The sequence below is a fragment of the Centruroides sculpturatus genome, unplaced genomic scaffold, assembly GCF_000671375.1.
Source record: "Centruroides sculpturatus isolate CEXI.00-Female unplaced genomic scaffold, Cexi_2.0 scaffold124, whole genome shotgun sequence".
Lineage (NCBI taxonomy): Eukaryota > Metazoa > Arthropoda > Arachnida > Scorpiones > Buthidae > Centruroides > Centruroides sculpturatus.
The window spans coordinates 426813-443075 of record NW_019384390.1 but is presented as its reverse complement, the minus strand read 5'-3'; the positions used below and the strand labels follow the sequence as shown (position 1 = coordinate 443075).

Below are 16263 nucleotides of genomic sequence, written 5' to 3'. Positions count from 1 at the left end.
GATGATATAATGAAGGCTTTTCAAACAAGTCCAGTATAGCACACTGCCAAAGTCATTTTGGCAGGAATGATTTCCCTATTAGATAATGTTATTGTTAATTTTAATATCAATTTTCATTATTATTATTTTATTTACCACTTATTCATGCTAAAGTTGCATATAACCTTTACAATTTCCAATGACATGAATAAGAGCTAAATAACTTCTGAACCCACTAGAGAAAACTAATATACAGTAATAATCAGCTTCTATTTTAGAAATGGAAAATTCAAAGTATATGTTTAAATAAATGTCTAAAATCGAACTGAGGGCGAGTGAGATCCGTGTACACACGCCTTGTTTATACACCTTTTCATGTCTTTGGTGGTTTCTAGAAAAATTATTATGGCAGATGTGTGGGATAAAAAGTTTTTGCATTTTTAAACACACACTTGATAAGTTTAGGCAAAAGAAAGGCTATTGGATTATTTTCTAACTAAATTTTGCACTGCTTTCAAATTGACTTTTAAACACAGATAGCCCACAGATTAGTCACAAGATATTACAGTAATTCTGCCGTCAAATTAACATCTGTAGATAATTAAAAATGAAATTGTTATTTAATAGGTGTAATTAAATATTTTGATTAATATGAAACATCAAACTTATAAAATAGGTATGAATCTAAAAAATAATTTTATTGTGCATAAATCTTTACAGTATTAGTTATAACAGTCGTAGCTTTTTAATTTTTTTAAAATATGTAAAAGTAACATTGTTAAAATCAACACACAAAATAGAATTAAAAATCTATATACATACATACATATATATATATATTACCAATTTACTTGGATAAGACATTTATGTTAGTGTTGAACTTTTGAATTTGTAGTGATGTGAAATGCTTCCTGGCAATGACCTGCAATATTAAATTATTGTAGATTATATATATAAATTGAAATAAAAGAAATATTTTTGTTGGAATTTTACAAATGTAATTCCAAATATTTCTGGTACCCTATAACACTCAATTTATAAAAATAATTCTCCAATAAAATGAATAAAAAGTCCAATCTCAAACTCATAATTTGTTTATGCAATAATCAAAATATCTTTGATAAATGACTAATTTATGTGGATTCCAAAAAATTGAATGCCTTTGTGACATAAAACACATTCTTCATCCTACAGGTTAATACAAGATTTTTTACATCTTAGTCTTTCTATAAGTTAAATTTATTTCAAGTATTAAGAATTAATAATGAAAAATTTAATTTCAATCATGTTATTTAAAAATATTGCATCTGTATGTTTTTGAAAACAATTTACAAGTAATCTAAATTACGACTATTACTTTCATTTTTTAATTTAAAGCAAATATTTAGCTGACAGATTTTACTCAAAAACCTAATTATGTGCCATAAATGGCAAATTCAATTTTTCAAGACAAACCAATTTAATTATTTATCGGTTAATTTTAATGATCATAAAATAAGAAAAATTTTAGATTTTATATAGCACAATATCTGAAATACTGTAATAATAATGAAATGAATTTACATATTGGTTTTATTTCAGTTTATAATTTCCAAATTTTATTCTCTATAAAATAATAAAAAAAATTGTTATTCACTATTCTAAAACTAATTTGCTCAATGAGAACTTCAGTTTTGTAAGTTAAGAAATTTTTTTTCTTAAATTAAAAATAATTTATGCCACAATATAAGAAATTATTTAAAGAAGAAAATCAAAAAAAGAACCTTATTCTAGATGTGATCAGATGCCATATTTTCTACTAACAAAAATTATGAAATAGTTTGGATAATTACAGTAGAACCCCTCTAATCCGTCACCTTTGGGACTGGGGATATGGTCGGAACGCATAAAAGGTCAGATTATCAGAAAAAAGTAAAATGAACAATCTTCCCTTTGTCCAGTCTTTATAGCACTGTTAATTTTTCATTTAATGAAAGAGTAATGTGTTTACGTTTCACTCCTGACATGTTGAAAACACACACAAAACTGTACACGTACTGTACACACAATGTAAAACATATACTGTAACGAACACAAGAACGCCACGGACAGTGAGTCACTGACGAGTCGGGACAAGTTTCTCGACTCCAACCACGGTTGGATTAACCGGAGTGACGGACTAGCCGAGGGCGGACTAGAGAGGTTCTACTGTATAGGACATCTCATTAAAACATACAATCTTGTTAAACATATCTCTAATTCCAATTGACTGTTTCTAGGATAAAGTTATACATTTACGATCTGAGTGACTGATGATTCATTTTACTGTATTAGTAAACTTAATGGCATAAGCCAAAATTTTCTATTTTGGCAGGTTTTCATTCTATAGAGAACTTGCATGAACATCATTTCATGTGACCAAATGACCATTGCTCCTCCTGTGCCCATATTTGTGGAGGTGTATATAGTTTGGCTTGCATCTGAATGTTTACCATCGCTTCTGCCAGTAAATAGCTCGTGTTTTGATCAGTAAGAGTTATTTAACAACTCTTACTGATCAAGATGCCAAGTGGTAAAAAAGTAAAATTGTAATGTGTCGTGGAGTGTTTGTACAAAGATGACTCAAATTCATTTGTAGAGGATTGTACTTCGTGGCGAGAGATTGGTTATTAAGACAAGATGTCACCATATTCTCAATTTTTAACTCTTCCACATGAAAGCATATAAATCACTTGAAGCTCACAATTTTGTAAAAAGTGGATGGGTTGATCCAAATATTTCAATAAAGAGTTCTTCGGAACATACCTCTTCTAGTAAAAGAACTTTAAGTACATTAACAGAAACTATGACATAGTTTTATTGACCATTGCATAGCATCATTTCTATCATAAATGTACTGTACATTTTTAGTCAGTACAATGATACAATATAAGTGCTGTGTAATAATTTTTTCTTTGTAATTGTCTAATTTGTTTCAATCTGTTTTAAAGTTTACTTACACCTTACTCTTCATTAGATAAACCACTCAAAGTTTACACCTTTCCCCATTAAAGTTTGGTTACTGTCATATATCAGGTAGTGATGGCAATCAAACATTTATAATTGACAAATCATGGTTAAAATAACTGCATTAATTGATTATGTTCCTTTTGAAATAACATTACGATTATGACATAATGTCGCTTCATCTATGAGTCATACAGATATCCATAATCATATGTACTACTGTGTTACAACTATGGGTGCATCTATATACTTCATACACAAAGCATCATACACTCAACATAGTTTTACAATCTACAGCTCAATGTAGCTGTTTTCAATAATTGTAATTTAAAAAACTAATATTTGATTGCAATTTTATTCTTTTTGTTACTGGGTATATTTATAAACACAAACTTGAACAGATTGTGAATTTTATTTATTATTCTAAGCTGCAAAAAATGAAACAAAAACTATTACTTTGACAAATTACACACACACACACACACACACACACAATGCAATAATTGTAAAAATCATTAAGTTTGACATTGACTTTTTTTCTTAGAAGGAGAACAGAAATACCAAAAAAATCACAGAGTTCTTAGAAGTGTTATCAATATGCATTTGCTCAGTTATTCTCCTAAATTAGTTGCTTACTGTTGCTTTGTTTATCACAGATTTTTTGTTTTCCAATATGAGGTTGTACTAGTGATTCTGCAACTTGTTAAAAAAAATCTTTTTATGGCATGAAAAGTTAAGTGGGTTCTATATGGTAAATAACGGATGTTATATAAGCATGTGCTTTTTTTTTTTTTTTTTTTTCATTTTTGTGTATTATGTTTAGTACTATTGCACTATCAATTAAATTATAATCGATACTGAATCCCAATTAATTGGTGTCAATTATAGAATATAAAGTTATCAATTAATCAAAAAATGAATTGTCAGAAGAAAAATTGTCATCATTAGTATTAGTATCAGGTGACATTACAACAATAGAAACGTCACAAATATGGAACTGAGCAAAATGCACATGCGCAATCACGTACATCCAGGACTCCAATATGTGACATGCAAGTTGTCTATAGAGGGTTACATTGTTGTTACAGTAATTCAGAAAAAGATTATCAGTTCTAAATATGAATTGTAACATTTACATAAGTTTAACATAAAAATAAATTAGTATATATACAACTTTAACTTATAAAATAAACTTTTTAATCAATACTTACTTAATCTAGGTAAGGGAGTATAAAATTATCAAAAATAGTCTGATTTTTGTGCCATTGATAGTGATCAATTCCAGCCATGGTTAAAATTTTCATTGCATTTCTTTCACTTAATGTCCTAAGCCCAAATGCATCAATTTTATACACCTAATAATATAAAATACCAATTACTTTTTAATATATTATACATTTATTTATATTCTTTGTTCAAAATTTATTTTTTTTTCATCTTAAAATTCAATAATTAATTCTATTGCTTTTTATTAATAATTAATTCTATTGCTATTATATGCAATTAATAGAATTAATTATATGCAATAATTAATTCTATTGCTATTTTATTCTATTGCTTTACAATAGAGTCAAATTAAAATTTGACTCTATTGTAAAGAATCAGTTATTTATCAATAGAAAAGTGTCATATATATAAAAAATTTTAAAGATTATTCATGCCCCAAGCTTTCAGAAAGACTTCAGCAGTATTGCTAATGTCTCTATAAACAATTTTACAAAAAATATCTATTTACAATAGAGAAATAAGAAATTTAAGTCAAAATCAACTATTAAATTAAATACTTCTCACAAAAGATTGTTTTAATTTTGCATAATCATTGCTAAAGTATATATCAGTTCCTGTCTCATGTCAATCCTAATAGCTGCAGTCACTATCACAGATAGAAACCTTGCTACAGAACTATCTCTTCTCTTATCATTAGCAAGCGGCTAACAGAAGCAAATTTCCTTGCACACCAACCACTAAGTCCTGCCATTAGTGCTTCCAATATTGGTGCCTTTGTTTGCAATGGCACCACGACAGAGAAGCGTGGACTACTACAGACTGGTATATCATCTTTAGGGATGAATCCTAGTTCTGTTTGGGAATGAATGACCATTATGTTGAACTATGGAGGAACACTGGTGAATGCTTTGATCCCACATTTACTGTTAAGTGGCACATAGCCCTCACTGCTAGTGTGCTAATCTGGAAAGCCATCTCATATGACAGTTAATCATCCTTAGTAGTGGTACAAAGGACATTGATGACACAGCAGTATGGTCAGGAAATCCTGTGTTCTCATGTTAGCTATTTGCAGCCCTGCTATGACATTTTCAGCAAGATAATGCTCAGTTGCACACTTCTTTGACATGCTTCTTTTTGTCATTGCATTTATCAGACAGGATGCCACAAATCAAAGTGTCAGGGATCTGGAGAAGCAGTTGCAATGTTTATGGACAAATCTGTTGCATAATTGTCCCTTCATGTTCAACCTTATAATAGCATATATCCAGGCCTAAAAGATACTACAGGTTCCTTTAAATTGTGCTGTTGTTCCACAGATTCTTCCTTGTAATTACTTACTACCATCATTATGTTTACTAAAAATTTCACTGATGTGTAACTCTTTTGATCAACGAGTTTATTTAACACTTCTGGGTGATTTAAGGAGTATTAGGTGTTCAAGATATGCAAGTCATTTTTCTATATTTCTGATTAAATACAGCATATGAATATATGATGATAAATGATATTAATGTTTGTTTACAGGAAATGTGTTTTTTTGTTCAACACAGGTGTAGCAATGATATATCGCAAAGACAAAATTTTGTCACTCCTTATGAAAGTATTAAATATGATTTTGTACAATATTTTGACACTTATTTCTTAATTATTTTATGCAATATTTTTCATTATCGTTATTTTTTGATACGTTGTCTGATTTTTGTTCAGTGATAATCAGGTTTCTGCGATTTCTTATTCAGAATACAATATAATTGAAGCAATCTTTTATGTTTTATCACCAGAAACTAATTGAGAAGCCAATCTACACACTAAAGATGTTGGCATTAGTTTTGTTCAGTCACAGAGTGTGCAGCTCCAGTATGAAAAAGACTCTCATATCAGGAAAGACCCAATCTTGAACAACACTTGTCTTATAAATTATTGGCTTTTTGGTCCACAATCACTTCATCCTGAGTAGAATTATCCCTCCATCTATTAGAAAAGCTGTTGCCAGTATGAAGGAGAGAGCACATGTGAACTCTGAGTCAAGGCATCCACTGTTTGGCACAACAGCAGCAGGACAAAGATTAAAATCCAGAAAACTCATTTTAACTGCAATATCTATTTGAATGAATGGAATTAATGGAAAAAAATCTGGTTTTTTCCCCTTCTCATCAAGATATATAAGAAGTCTAGGTTCAAACTGCAACTGGTTATACTGTTCAAACTGTTAGCAACTGGTATACTCAACTTGACAATATTTTTCATTTGGCAGGTTTTTTTTTAAAGACTGCTGGAATCTTATCTGGAAGACATTGTTGACATACTTGTATAACTTTAAAGAATATTTACTCAGAAATGATTCAGCTAAAATAAGTTTAGCATCTTATTATCTCTGGTACTCAGTTTTTCTGTCTATTTCTGATTCACCTACAATTTATAAGTGAAACATCAGTTTTAATCTGAAAAAAAGCTTTATTCAACTTCAGCTAAATAAGTCTTTTTTTGTATGGAAAAACATTGGTATTCCTTTAATCAATTCAGATTTGTGTCAGTTTTGTAAAACTAAATGTTATAATGAATATTAAATTTTCACACAGATCAGAATTTAATAACCTTACTTTTATTATTTATAAAAATGATTAATGAAATAATTTTGCACAATAAGGTATTTCATCAACTCACATGTTTTCATTTTATAATATGTATCCCCCTCCATTCCAGGGGTTCTAACTCTTAAAGGAATTTATAAATTGAACTGATTGGCTGCATATAAGATAGCTACTTGGGATAATGTAAAAATATTAATTAAAAAGTTACTTTTTACTTTTCATAGACACAATGTAGTGACACTTTTTAAACACTTGGCAGATTATTCATCTTTTATTAGGTTGGGACGCTAATTACAAGCCGAGAAAAACCGAACTACGTTGCTGTGATTGGTCGTGTGTGAGACCTGTCTGTATGTAACAGTAGCAACAGTCATTGTATCTTGGCATATCACTTAAATTTATAAAAACTACAGGCATAATGGATGTTGTTATACTTTTCTGTAAATTTGATTTATTTAGATGAATGTTATAAAAAAACTGTTGGTCTGTTCGTTCTACGATCCATTACGTATGCTGTCTATATAAATGTAATTGTCGCATATCAAACTTTTAGATTGGCTGAGGAGGGGCTAGAGCGAAACGCGCCTTGTAATTAGCATCCCAACCTAATAAAAGATGAATAATCTGCCAAGTGTTTAAAAAGTGTCAGTACATTGTGTCTATGAAAAGTAAAAAGAAATAAAAACCACGGTTTCATTGGAATGAAAAGTTACCTCAAAAACTTATAAAACTAAAATAGAACCACACTGTAACAAAATGAAGTGCCCATCATTATGATCATCCAAAATAGGAATAATTTTCATCTCAAACAACTATGAGTATGAAAGTATTTAATAAATATACAACTACTATAATTCACATATATTTTGATAGTAAACTTTTAAATAAAATGCATAGTAAGTACTTGAAATCAATTAAATCTTTGAAGGGAGAGAGAAACAATGGAAAGACTTTCAGTTTGCTGGAGTGTGAGGTAAGACTAAGTGGCAGTTTACAGACCATATACCATAGATGAAATCTCGATTCTGATTGGCTGTGTGACATTTTTTGATGCTTATTCATATATATAGTCCTAAGTAAACCAATTAGAAATTGAATGTGTTAAATCATGGTTGGCATTATATAGCCTGTTCAGATTTGTACACAAAATACTGTTTTTTTCATACATGTACTGTATGTTTGTTATTACCGCATGATATTCAATTCATTGTATTTACTTTGTGCTAAGTTAGACATAAATAAATAAACTATCCTGACTTGACTTCACGCAGAATGTGAACAAAATCATTCCATGTCCTGCCCCTCAGCTTGCCACGACAACAATGTCAAGTAACTCTACAGACTTTTCATACTACACACTACAATGCATGCAGTATTAATATACAAAAGTATTGAATTCATATGTATCTAATTTAAGTAATGCCTTCAGGTAAAGAAGAAAATCTCCTTAAATCCGAAAGTAACTCTGACAGATCTGTACTAAACAATATAATTATAAATGGTAAGCGGATTATCTCAGATAATCCATTTCTCAAATTTTGTTTTCTTCCTAATGTGACCAAATCTGGCAAAAAACTCTCCAACTCTTGGCAAAGCCACACTTAATGTGCATACAACATGCAACTTAAATGTAGCAAGGCACATAATTACCATATACCCTTTACTTTGACTCCAAATAAACCCTATGGGATGTAACATCCAATAAAAAGATGGCAGTCTAAGAACTTCATAACCTCAGTTCTGGCTATTTTGTCTATCATATACCTTTCATAGTCATTCATATACTTTTCTACTACACCAATAATTCAACTATAATGAGTGATTCATCAATGATTTCATTTTTTGAAGTTAGCCAGTCAATACTATTCTGCTTCCTCCATGATTTATTTGGTTTTTTTCTCTCTAATTTCACACTTTGGTATGAGGTATTAACAATCATAATGACATATTCAGATAAAATTTTGGCATCACACTTTCAAACCATTGCAGAAATAGTTATCCATTCACATCTTCATGATAATCATCAATTTTCCTTCATTTGAGGAGAAAGACTATTACCCACATAGATATAGGAATAGTGCTTTTGTCAAAGATAATCAGGATAATAATCAATCAATCAAACAAAAAACCTTTTAAAAAAACTTGTTTGATTTTCACAATAGTGTCACTATGTCTTATTTGTGGTATGTCTCCTGATCACCATGTCTTATGAAAATAAAATACAGTAACTGAAAAATTTGTTATATTACTGCCCACCCCTCAAGTAATCTCCTTCACAATGCCATATCATCCCAATCTAATAAGGTAACTATGTATTGTCAATGCAAAGGAAAACTGCAGAGCAGTAAAAAGCATGTTTAAGGCAAGATATAATAGCAACTGATTCTACAGTATACCACAGTTACTATGTAATCATTCAAAAGCCATAATACACTCTACAATATTAAAAAAAAAATTCCAAAATATAGCAATACTCACATTTAAACCATAAATATCCAAAATGAAGCAACTTTTATACTATAGGTAATAGTTAAAACAAGACATAACCACATTATTTTGATTGACTCATTCCTCTACTTACTTGCTATGTGCAGCAGAAAATTTCTGGACTCATATTTCTTATATATCTTAAAGCAATATTTAAATATTAAGAATTTATAATACGTAAGTATTGCTTTGTGTTTGAGAGAAAGTAACCATCTCAAGTAAACAAATTTTGCAATCAAATACTGCAGAAACTGTATGTACACCTTTAACCAATGAGCAAGAATTTCAATCCCATGAATCTGTTTTTGAATAGAATGGAATAAATATAGAAAAATCATGATGCATAATACTTTCACTGCCTGCCAACTTATTAAGTGTTTTATTACTTTAATGATAACATTAAAATCTGTGAAATTTGTTATTTAACTGTTTTCTCTCAACAGACCATATTTGAACAAAACTAGACATTTTTATAGAATTAATTCAAATAGAATTTAATTTTATTTATATTATTTTATTTTACTTGTGTAATATAAAAATAAAATTTCTAATAAATATATCCTGTTCTCTTTTTTAAAATATTTGTAATAAATATTTTACATAATCACAAATTTTGCATTTGAAATGAGCAATTATTTATTGTGCATTGTCACAATGACAGGCTGCAATTTTTAATCATACTTTTAATTTATTTAATTTAAAATATATGCTCTTCACCTCAAATTAGTAGTGGCTTGCCCCTGTACTTTTCCTTTAACAACAGAGTCATGCCAGTTGTCTATCTAACACCTTTCAGGGGAAAATTTTTGAATTGAAAAAAACATGACTTTTCTGGTATGCATTGGAAGTTTGTGGTCTTGTCGTTCATCTGTCTAACTCCATTCTCAAGATTATAGAAAGAGACAGATGGACAGACAGATGACAGTGGGAATTTATAAGTCTACAATTTTTTCAAATTGCAATTAGTTTCCAGTAATTACTAAAATTTAACTTACCCATTGTTTTTCCATTGGTAAAATATCTTCATTTTTTGTATAAAAACCAAATTGACTGTAAAAAGAAATGAAAAATATAAAATGTTACATGTTTTGTAACATCGCATTTTAGCAAGTTTTTCAAAAGTATCATATTTTGCATTAACTATACAGTAGAGCATCGATTATCTGACCCCCGATTAACCGTCACATTGGTTAACCGACCGTTCTAGTTGGAAAATTTCAAATGTCCGCTAGTGATGTGGCGCTACAATATTTGGCTATGTCTTGGATACTTTAATATTATTTTTGTTAAATTTTTGCGTGTTTTAGCTGGCAACACGGCTCGACCATAGAAGGGAGGCCAGTATTTAAACGAAACTTAATTTTCTAATTATGAGTGGTTGTTTGTTTTGTGAGCAATAAAGTAATTTAAAAATAATTTTTAACAATACAATAGCGACGATTATTATTTTAAAAAAAAAAGTTTGTTAGGCTTACCTTCGATGAAAATTTAACGCAAAGTTGGTTAATAGCGATATACTAATCACATGGGATATACTAATATACTATACTAATAATGTATTTTTTTCATTCTTTTCGGCTATCCGATTTTTTCAGTTATCCAACCAACCTGAGTTCCTAATTGAGTCAGATAATCGATGCTCTACTGTACTAATATATAAAGCAAGAATGTTTTTGTTTGTTTGTTGGCAGTAATGTTGGCATCTACTGAACAAATTTCTAAAATTCTTTCCCTATTGAAAAGCTTATTCCGTCCAGGTGAACATTTTCATATTAAAAAAGGAAAATGTATGAGGAAAATGTTTTATCGTGGCATTTGTCTGCTCTGTTCAAGGTCAATCGCCTTCACCATCTAGTATGCTTTTTTATATTTATTATCTTATCTTATTCAGTTTGATTTGTGCAGTTCAGATAGTTGCTTTGTTTGTATTATCTTAGTCATTCATTCACAATAACACTCTTATGTTATCAAATACTGACAACATCACATAGTTACTCTCTGGTACCCTATGGGAAACATGGACTACATTCCTTAGATTACTACTAGCGGTGATCAACAGAGAAGGTACCAAGACCATCACACCAACTGTGAGGCAGTGTGCTGCTCCAAAGGGTAGGTAGGACTGAGGTGGTCACTACAAAGCCTCCAGACATGAACATGACAGTCATCAGTGCCCAAATTGAATCTGGATTTGTTGCTGTAAATGACCCAGTTACATTCTGTTGCAGTCAAATCCCATTAGGAGCAACACCACTCCAAACAGAGGTAACAATGGACGGTGTCAATGACAGCACATGTAATGGTTGCTGCAATATTAAATGTTCCTCATCCAGGTATCTTGAAGTGATATAGAGAGATACAGGCCTGTAATGATGATGTCACCTGTGTCTGGATGGCAGACAACGATGCGGTTGGTTGCATGCATGCTTGATGGAGGACCAGGCAGTCCTCTTGACTAGTACAATGGGTGGTCTGCTGAGGACATCTTGAGCCTGAGCATCATGTGTGCAAGTTCTCTATGAATAGAAGAGTGACTATGTGAAGTTGTCAGTATTTGATAACATAAGGATGTTATCCACATGCCAAGTTTTGCAGTGATATGACAACTTTCTCTTTGATGTGCTAATTTTTATGGCAATGAGTGTATATAACAGAAACAATATACTTGTGATGCAATCTATGAAAAGTTACCTAACTTAGAAAAGTAAATTTGATCATGTTTTTTCTGCAGAGCAAACAAACACATTCAAAGTCAAAATTATTGATTTTTAAGTTAAGTTTCAATGCTAATTGCTTTAAGTAACATTAGACAAAATTTTAAGCTATAAATATTCTCTGTTAGTTATCACCTTGCTATTCTAACAAGGGAAGCTATCCAAGTGATACAAGGGTGAGTCTAAAAGTAAGTTGTACTCACACCAAAAATAAAAGTATGAAACATATGAGTCAAAAATTTTTATTTGTGTGAATGTACAATCTAAATGCTACTTTTTGACATGAATACTTAAATAAACTTGATGATTATCATAATGTGGTATGAATTTTTTATTCCTTCTTGGAGTTTTTCTATTTCCATCCAACATGCGATAACTATTTGTATGTTGTTTGTGATGTCTTCATTGGAGTCATAACAGCAATTCAAAAAGTTCTTTTTTATGGGGCCAAACACATGGAAATCACAAGGCACAAGGTCGACTGTAGGATTGTCCCATACAGTCCATTTGAATTTTTCCAGTAGGGCCTTTGTGATACCTGCTGAACAAGGTGTGGCATTATCATGCAAAGCTTTCTCATTGTACACGTCCCTCAACTGGCATTGAATTTCAGTGGAGTTACACCTTTTTGCCCATAGGAAACGAATTTCTGTACAAACTTCCAACTTGGACACTACATCCAAATGACGCAGCATCTTTCATGACTTATTAACCTTTGTAATCACTTTAACAAATCTGCTATGCCAGAAGCCAGAAGTATTACTAGTGCTGCCACCAGATTTCATCTAGATATCATCTATCAACAAAAAGTTCTTGTCAATTGCAACTTACTTTTTCACGCTCCTCATATAAACCAAATGTATTAAAATGTTGAAGATTTACTTGACAATGTTAGTAGTGATTTTTAATGGTATTTGTATTGTTTGACATATTGTTTTAATGTCTAAACTTGACATTAAACATTATAGAAAAGGGTTTATTTTAATCAATCCACTGCAATAACTTGAAAAATATGCATCCCACAGAAAGTCACTAAACCAAAATTGTTAGACTTCAAGGGAACCGCAAGATGGGCTTTTTGTTTTATCATATATGATACTATAATTGGTGAAAACAAGGTCAACTTCATTTTCTGGGTTTTCAAGACATTATGCCTTATGCCTATCTCTAGGCAAATTACTCAATTTTTAATTAACAACTAGTAGCATATTATAGCCCGATGTAATCTGGCAATTGTTTAGCATTAAGATAACTTTATTGTTTTATTTAAAGCCAATTTATGCCAAGAAGTAATCGGAATTATTTTAAACTTTTATGGTGTATTTCTATGCTAATTTTCCATTATATATTTGTTATATTATATGCAAGAAAAATTAACATAATAAGTTATATTACATTAATTAAAAAAAATATTACATCATTACCTTGACTGCCAAGGACAAATAACACCATCATCAGGTCCACCAATGAGAATCAATTTTTTTAAACGCATAAAATTTTTTNCGAAAGTGCGATGGAAACAACAAAGTGGCACGGTATATCACATAGGATGATAACCTGTGGACGATAAACCAACTCCATCCGACACTCGCATTTAAGTGCATATACGTTTACTGAGAATATACAGTTTATATATATATATGGTTTTTCATGTACAGTACATCTAAACATGGACGTACTGTAATTATTCAATAAATTATACACGAATTTAGTAACATAACTTTTATCATTTGTTTTCTTAAATAAAAATATTTTAGTATTATATCATCTCCCAAAACCTTTTCATTGAAAGTTTTGTAAAGTACTATATTATTTTTCCGACTTTTCCAACGATTATCAACACGATTGTGTGCCAGAAATAGCCGTTCCCTAACGGGTACTTAGGCGGATTCGCGTTAATGTGCCAGGCCTGGACTTTAAGCATGCACCAAATTAAATAATGACAAAATTAATCAAAAACAATCCAACATTTAATAAAATTTCTAGTAATAACTATATACAAAATTTAGTAAAAATCAAATAACAATTTATTCAATGTAAATCAATAAGAATCAACCCGACAAAACTCAAATCAATCTATTTTTTAACTTAACTCTATTCCCCTTTGGAATTCGACGAAATTTCAAAGACTTAACTTATACACAATAATTCTTATGAATTAAAGATCCTACTAATCGTCACCTCAATATACTAGGAACCTTTTTCCACAACTCTCAAGACTTTCTCTAATCTTCGATCCACAAATCGAATAACTTCAAAATCGCCTTGGAACTACTGTATCCTATCGGATACTCTCTATCGTTTGCTGCTACGAAGCTCACCTTGGTCATCTTCACTTAAGGTTTGGTCATTATACTGTGAGGTGATGTCACAATTCTGAGTGAGATCACTCCCCTCATTTACATACTTATTGCTAACAATAAATTTTTTCTGTTTGCCTGGCAGTCTATTTTCCAACAATACTCGCTAACCTTTTACAATAATGTAAAAGGTTGACAATTTTGACAATTTTTTGACAATTTGGCAATGACTTTTTGACAATTTTGGGGATGTTTTTTATTCTTTAAAGTTTAGCGAGTCCCTAAGTTGTGCTTGTGGGGTCTCCCCCCTTTTCTCGGTGCGGACTTACTTTTTTCTGCTTGGGAGCGCAAGTGTGCGCGAGTTTTATCTATGGCGCTTTTCTCTCGTCCGTGAGTTGGTTTCTCTACTATTTTTAAGTTTCTAAGGTGAGTGGTGAGGAAACCTTCATCCTAACAAAACATAAGCCCCAAACAAAAATAGAATAAAAGCAAAAATAAAAATAACTAAAAATAACGCTCAGACTTGCAGTTACAGTTTCTGACAGTTTCTACTTTTCCTATTAGAAAAACCTAATCACCACTACTTTTAAATCTGTTATTAACATTTTTAAACTCTCTTTTTAAATAACTTTACTTCAATTCATTATATTGGAAATAAATCAATCATTGTTCAAGCAGGGAAGAAAATAATAGTAGTTTATCATCATCTATTTAATCCTTTAGTTATTGTTATTTTTTTCATTGTTAATTTTCTGAGAACACTAAAATTGCTCACAGAAAAAACTTATACTTGATATAATATATTAAAAATTATGCATGGGTAAATCTGTTTTATCACATTTACTATTTTTCTTCTCTTACTGAATCAAACTCTTGTAGAGATATATATTATAGAAGAAATTATTCTAACTTATTGTATGGTAATAATTCTTTAAAATCTATTACTAGTAATTTAATACTAAGAATGTTATGTTCTGTATATAAAATGTAAATAAAACACCATAAATATATTCACAAAAAAAAAAATTCTTGAAAAATGTACATTATGATTTTTTCAGCTTCATTTAAAACAGAATATGCTATATAAACATCTTTACATAATATGTAACTGTTTACATTAGGAATTGACAAATGCATTATTTAGGTTTCTAAATTTACAAAGTCTTTTTGGATTAATTAATTAATAATATAATATAAATAACTATAAATAATATAATATAATAATAATAATAATATCCATAGTTTGTAAAACTTTATATTGTTATTAAGAATATTATTATATGACCTATTTGAACTAAAACAATTATTAATTCACATGTAAAAATATTTAACCAAACCTTTTTCCTTTTAATTTAATAAAATTATAATTTTCATTAAATTTTAAAATATTGAATAAGAAATGTAAAAAAAATCATCTTACTTATATTTTGTTTATGCTTTACTTCATTATTTAAATAGGGAAGAAAAATACTTTTATTTAAAAATATATCACGATGATGAGGATCTGAAAATATTACAGTAATTTTATTTCTAGTAACTATTATTATAAAATATATTAAAATTTCTTATATAATTAATAAATTTTAATTTTTTATATTCTTTAAACAAAATAAATAGACAATTTTAAAGATCTCAATAAATTTAAATGTTTGTTATTTCAAAAGTATATACAGTAGAGCCTTGAAAACTCGGCCTAATGTGGACCGAAGGGTGGCCGAGTTTGTGAAAATGCCGAGTTATTGGGAATGGGGTTAAAAAAGGATAAGCATGTGTGTTTCCTCAGAAAATATTGTACTGTACTTGTATGTATTGTTTGCTTGAGAATACAACAGAGAATAAACTGCCCAAATACCCTTAAACAAAGGAAAAGTACGTCCTTTATGAAGGCATAGAGCCTTTACTACATGAAAATGAAAATTAATGAATACACTGTGTACAGTAATTTACCTGATAAGACAGACCTCAGAAAAATACTTT

General features: G+C 29.9%; 1 protein-coding gene across 1 annotated transcript in view; it reads right to left on the bottom strand.

Annotated features, from left to right (window-relative positions):
* Nucleotides 1-652: 652 nt before the first annotated feature.
* LOC111618206 (lysosomal thioesterase PPT2-A-like) overlaps nt 653-16263 on the bottom strand; it is a 46490-nt gene continuing 30879 nt past the window's right edge. The window contains exons 6-10 of the mRNA XM_023359689.1: nt 15741-15790; nt 13411-13481; nt 10268-10322; nt 4176-4319; nt 653-901 (exon numbers count right to left, since the gene is read on the bottom strand). Of these exons, the coding sequence (XP_023215457.1) occupies nt 4176-4319; nt 10268-10322; nt 13411-13481; nt 15741-15790 (320 nt within the window). The 3' untranslated portion in view covers nt 653-901. The remainder of the gene's footprint in view (nt 902-4175; nt 4320-10267; nt 10323-13410; nt 13482-15740; nt 15791-16263) is intronic.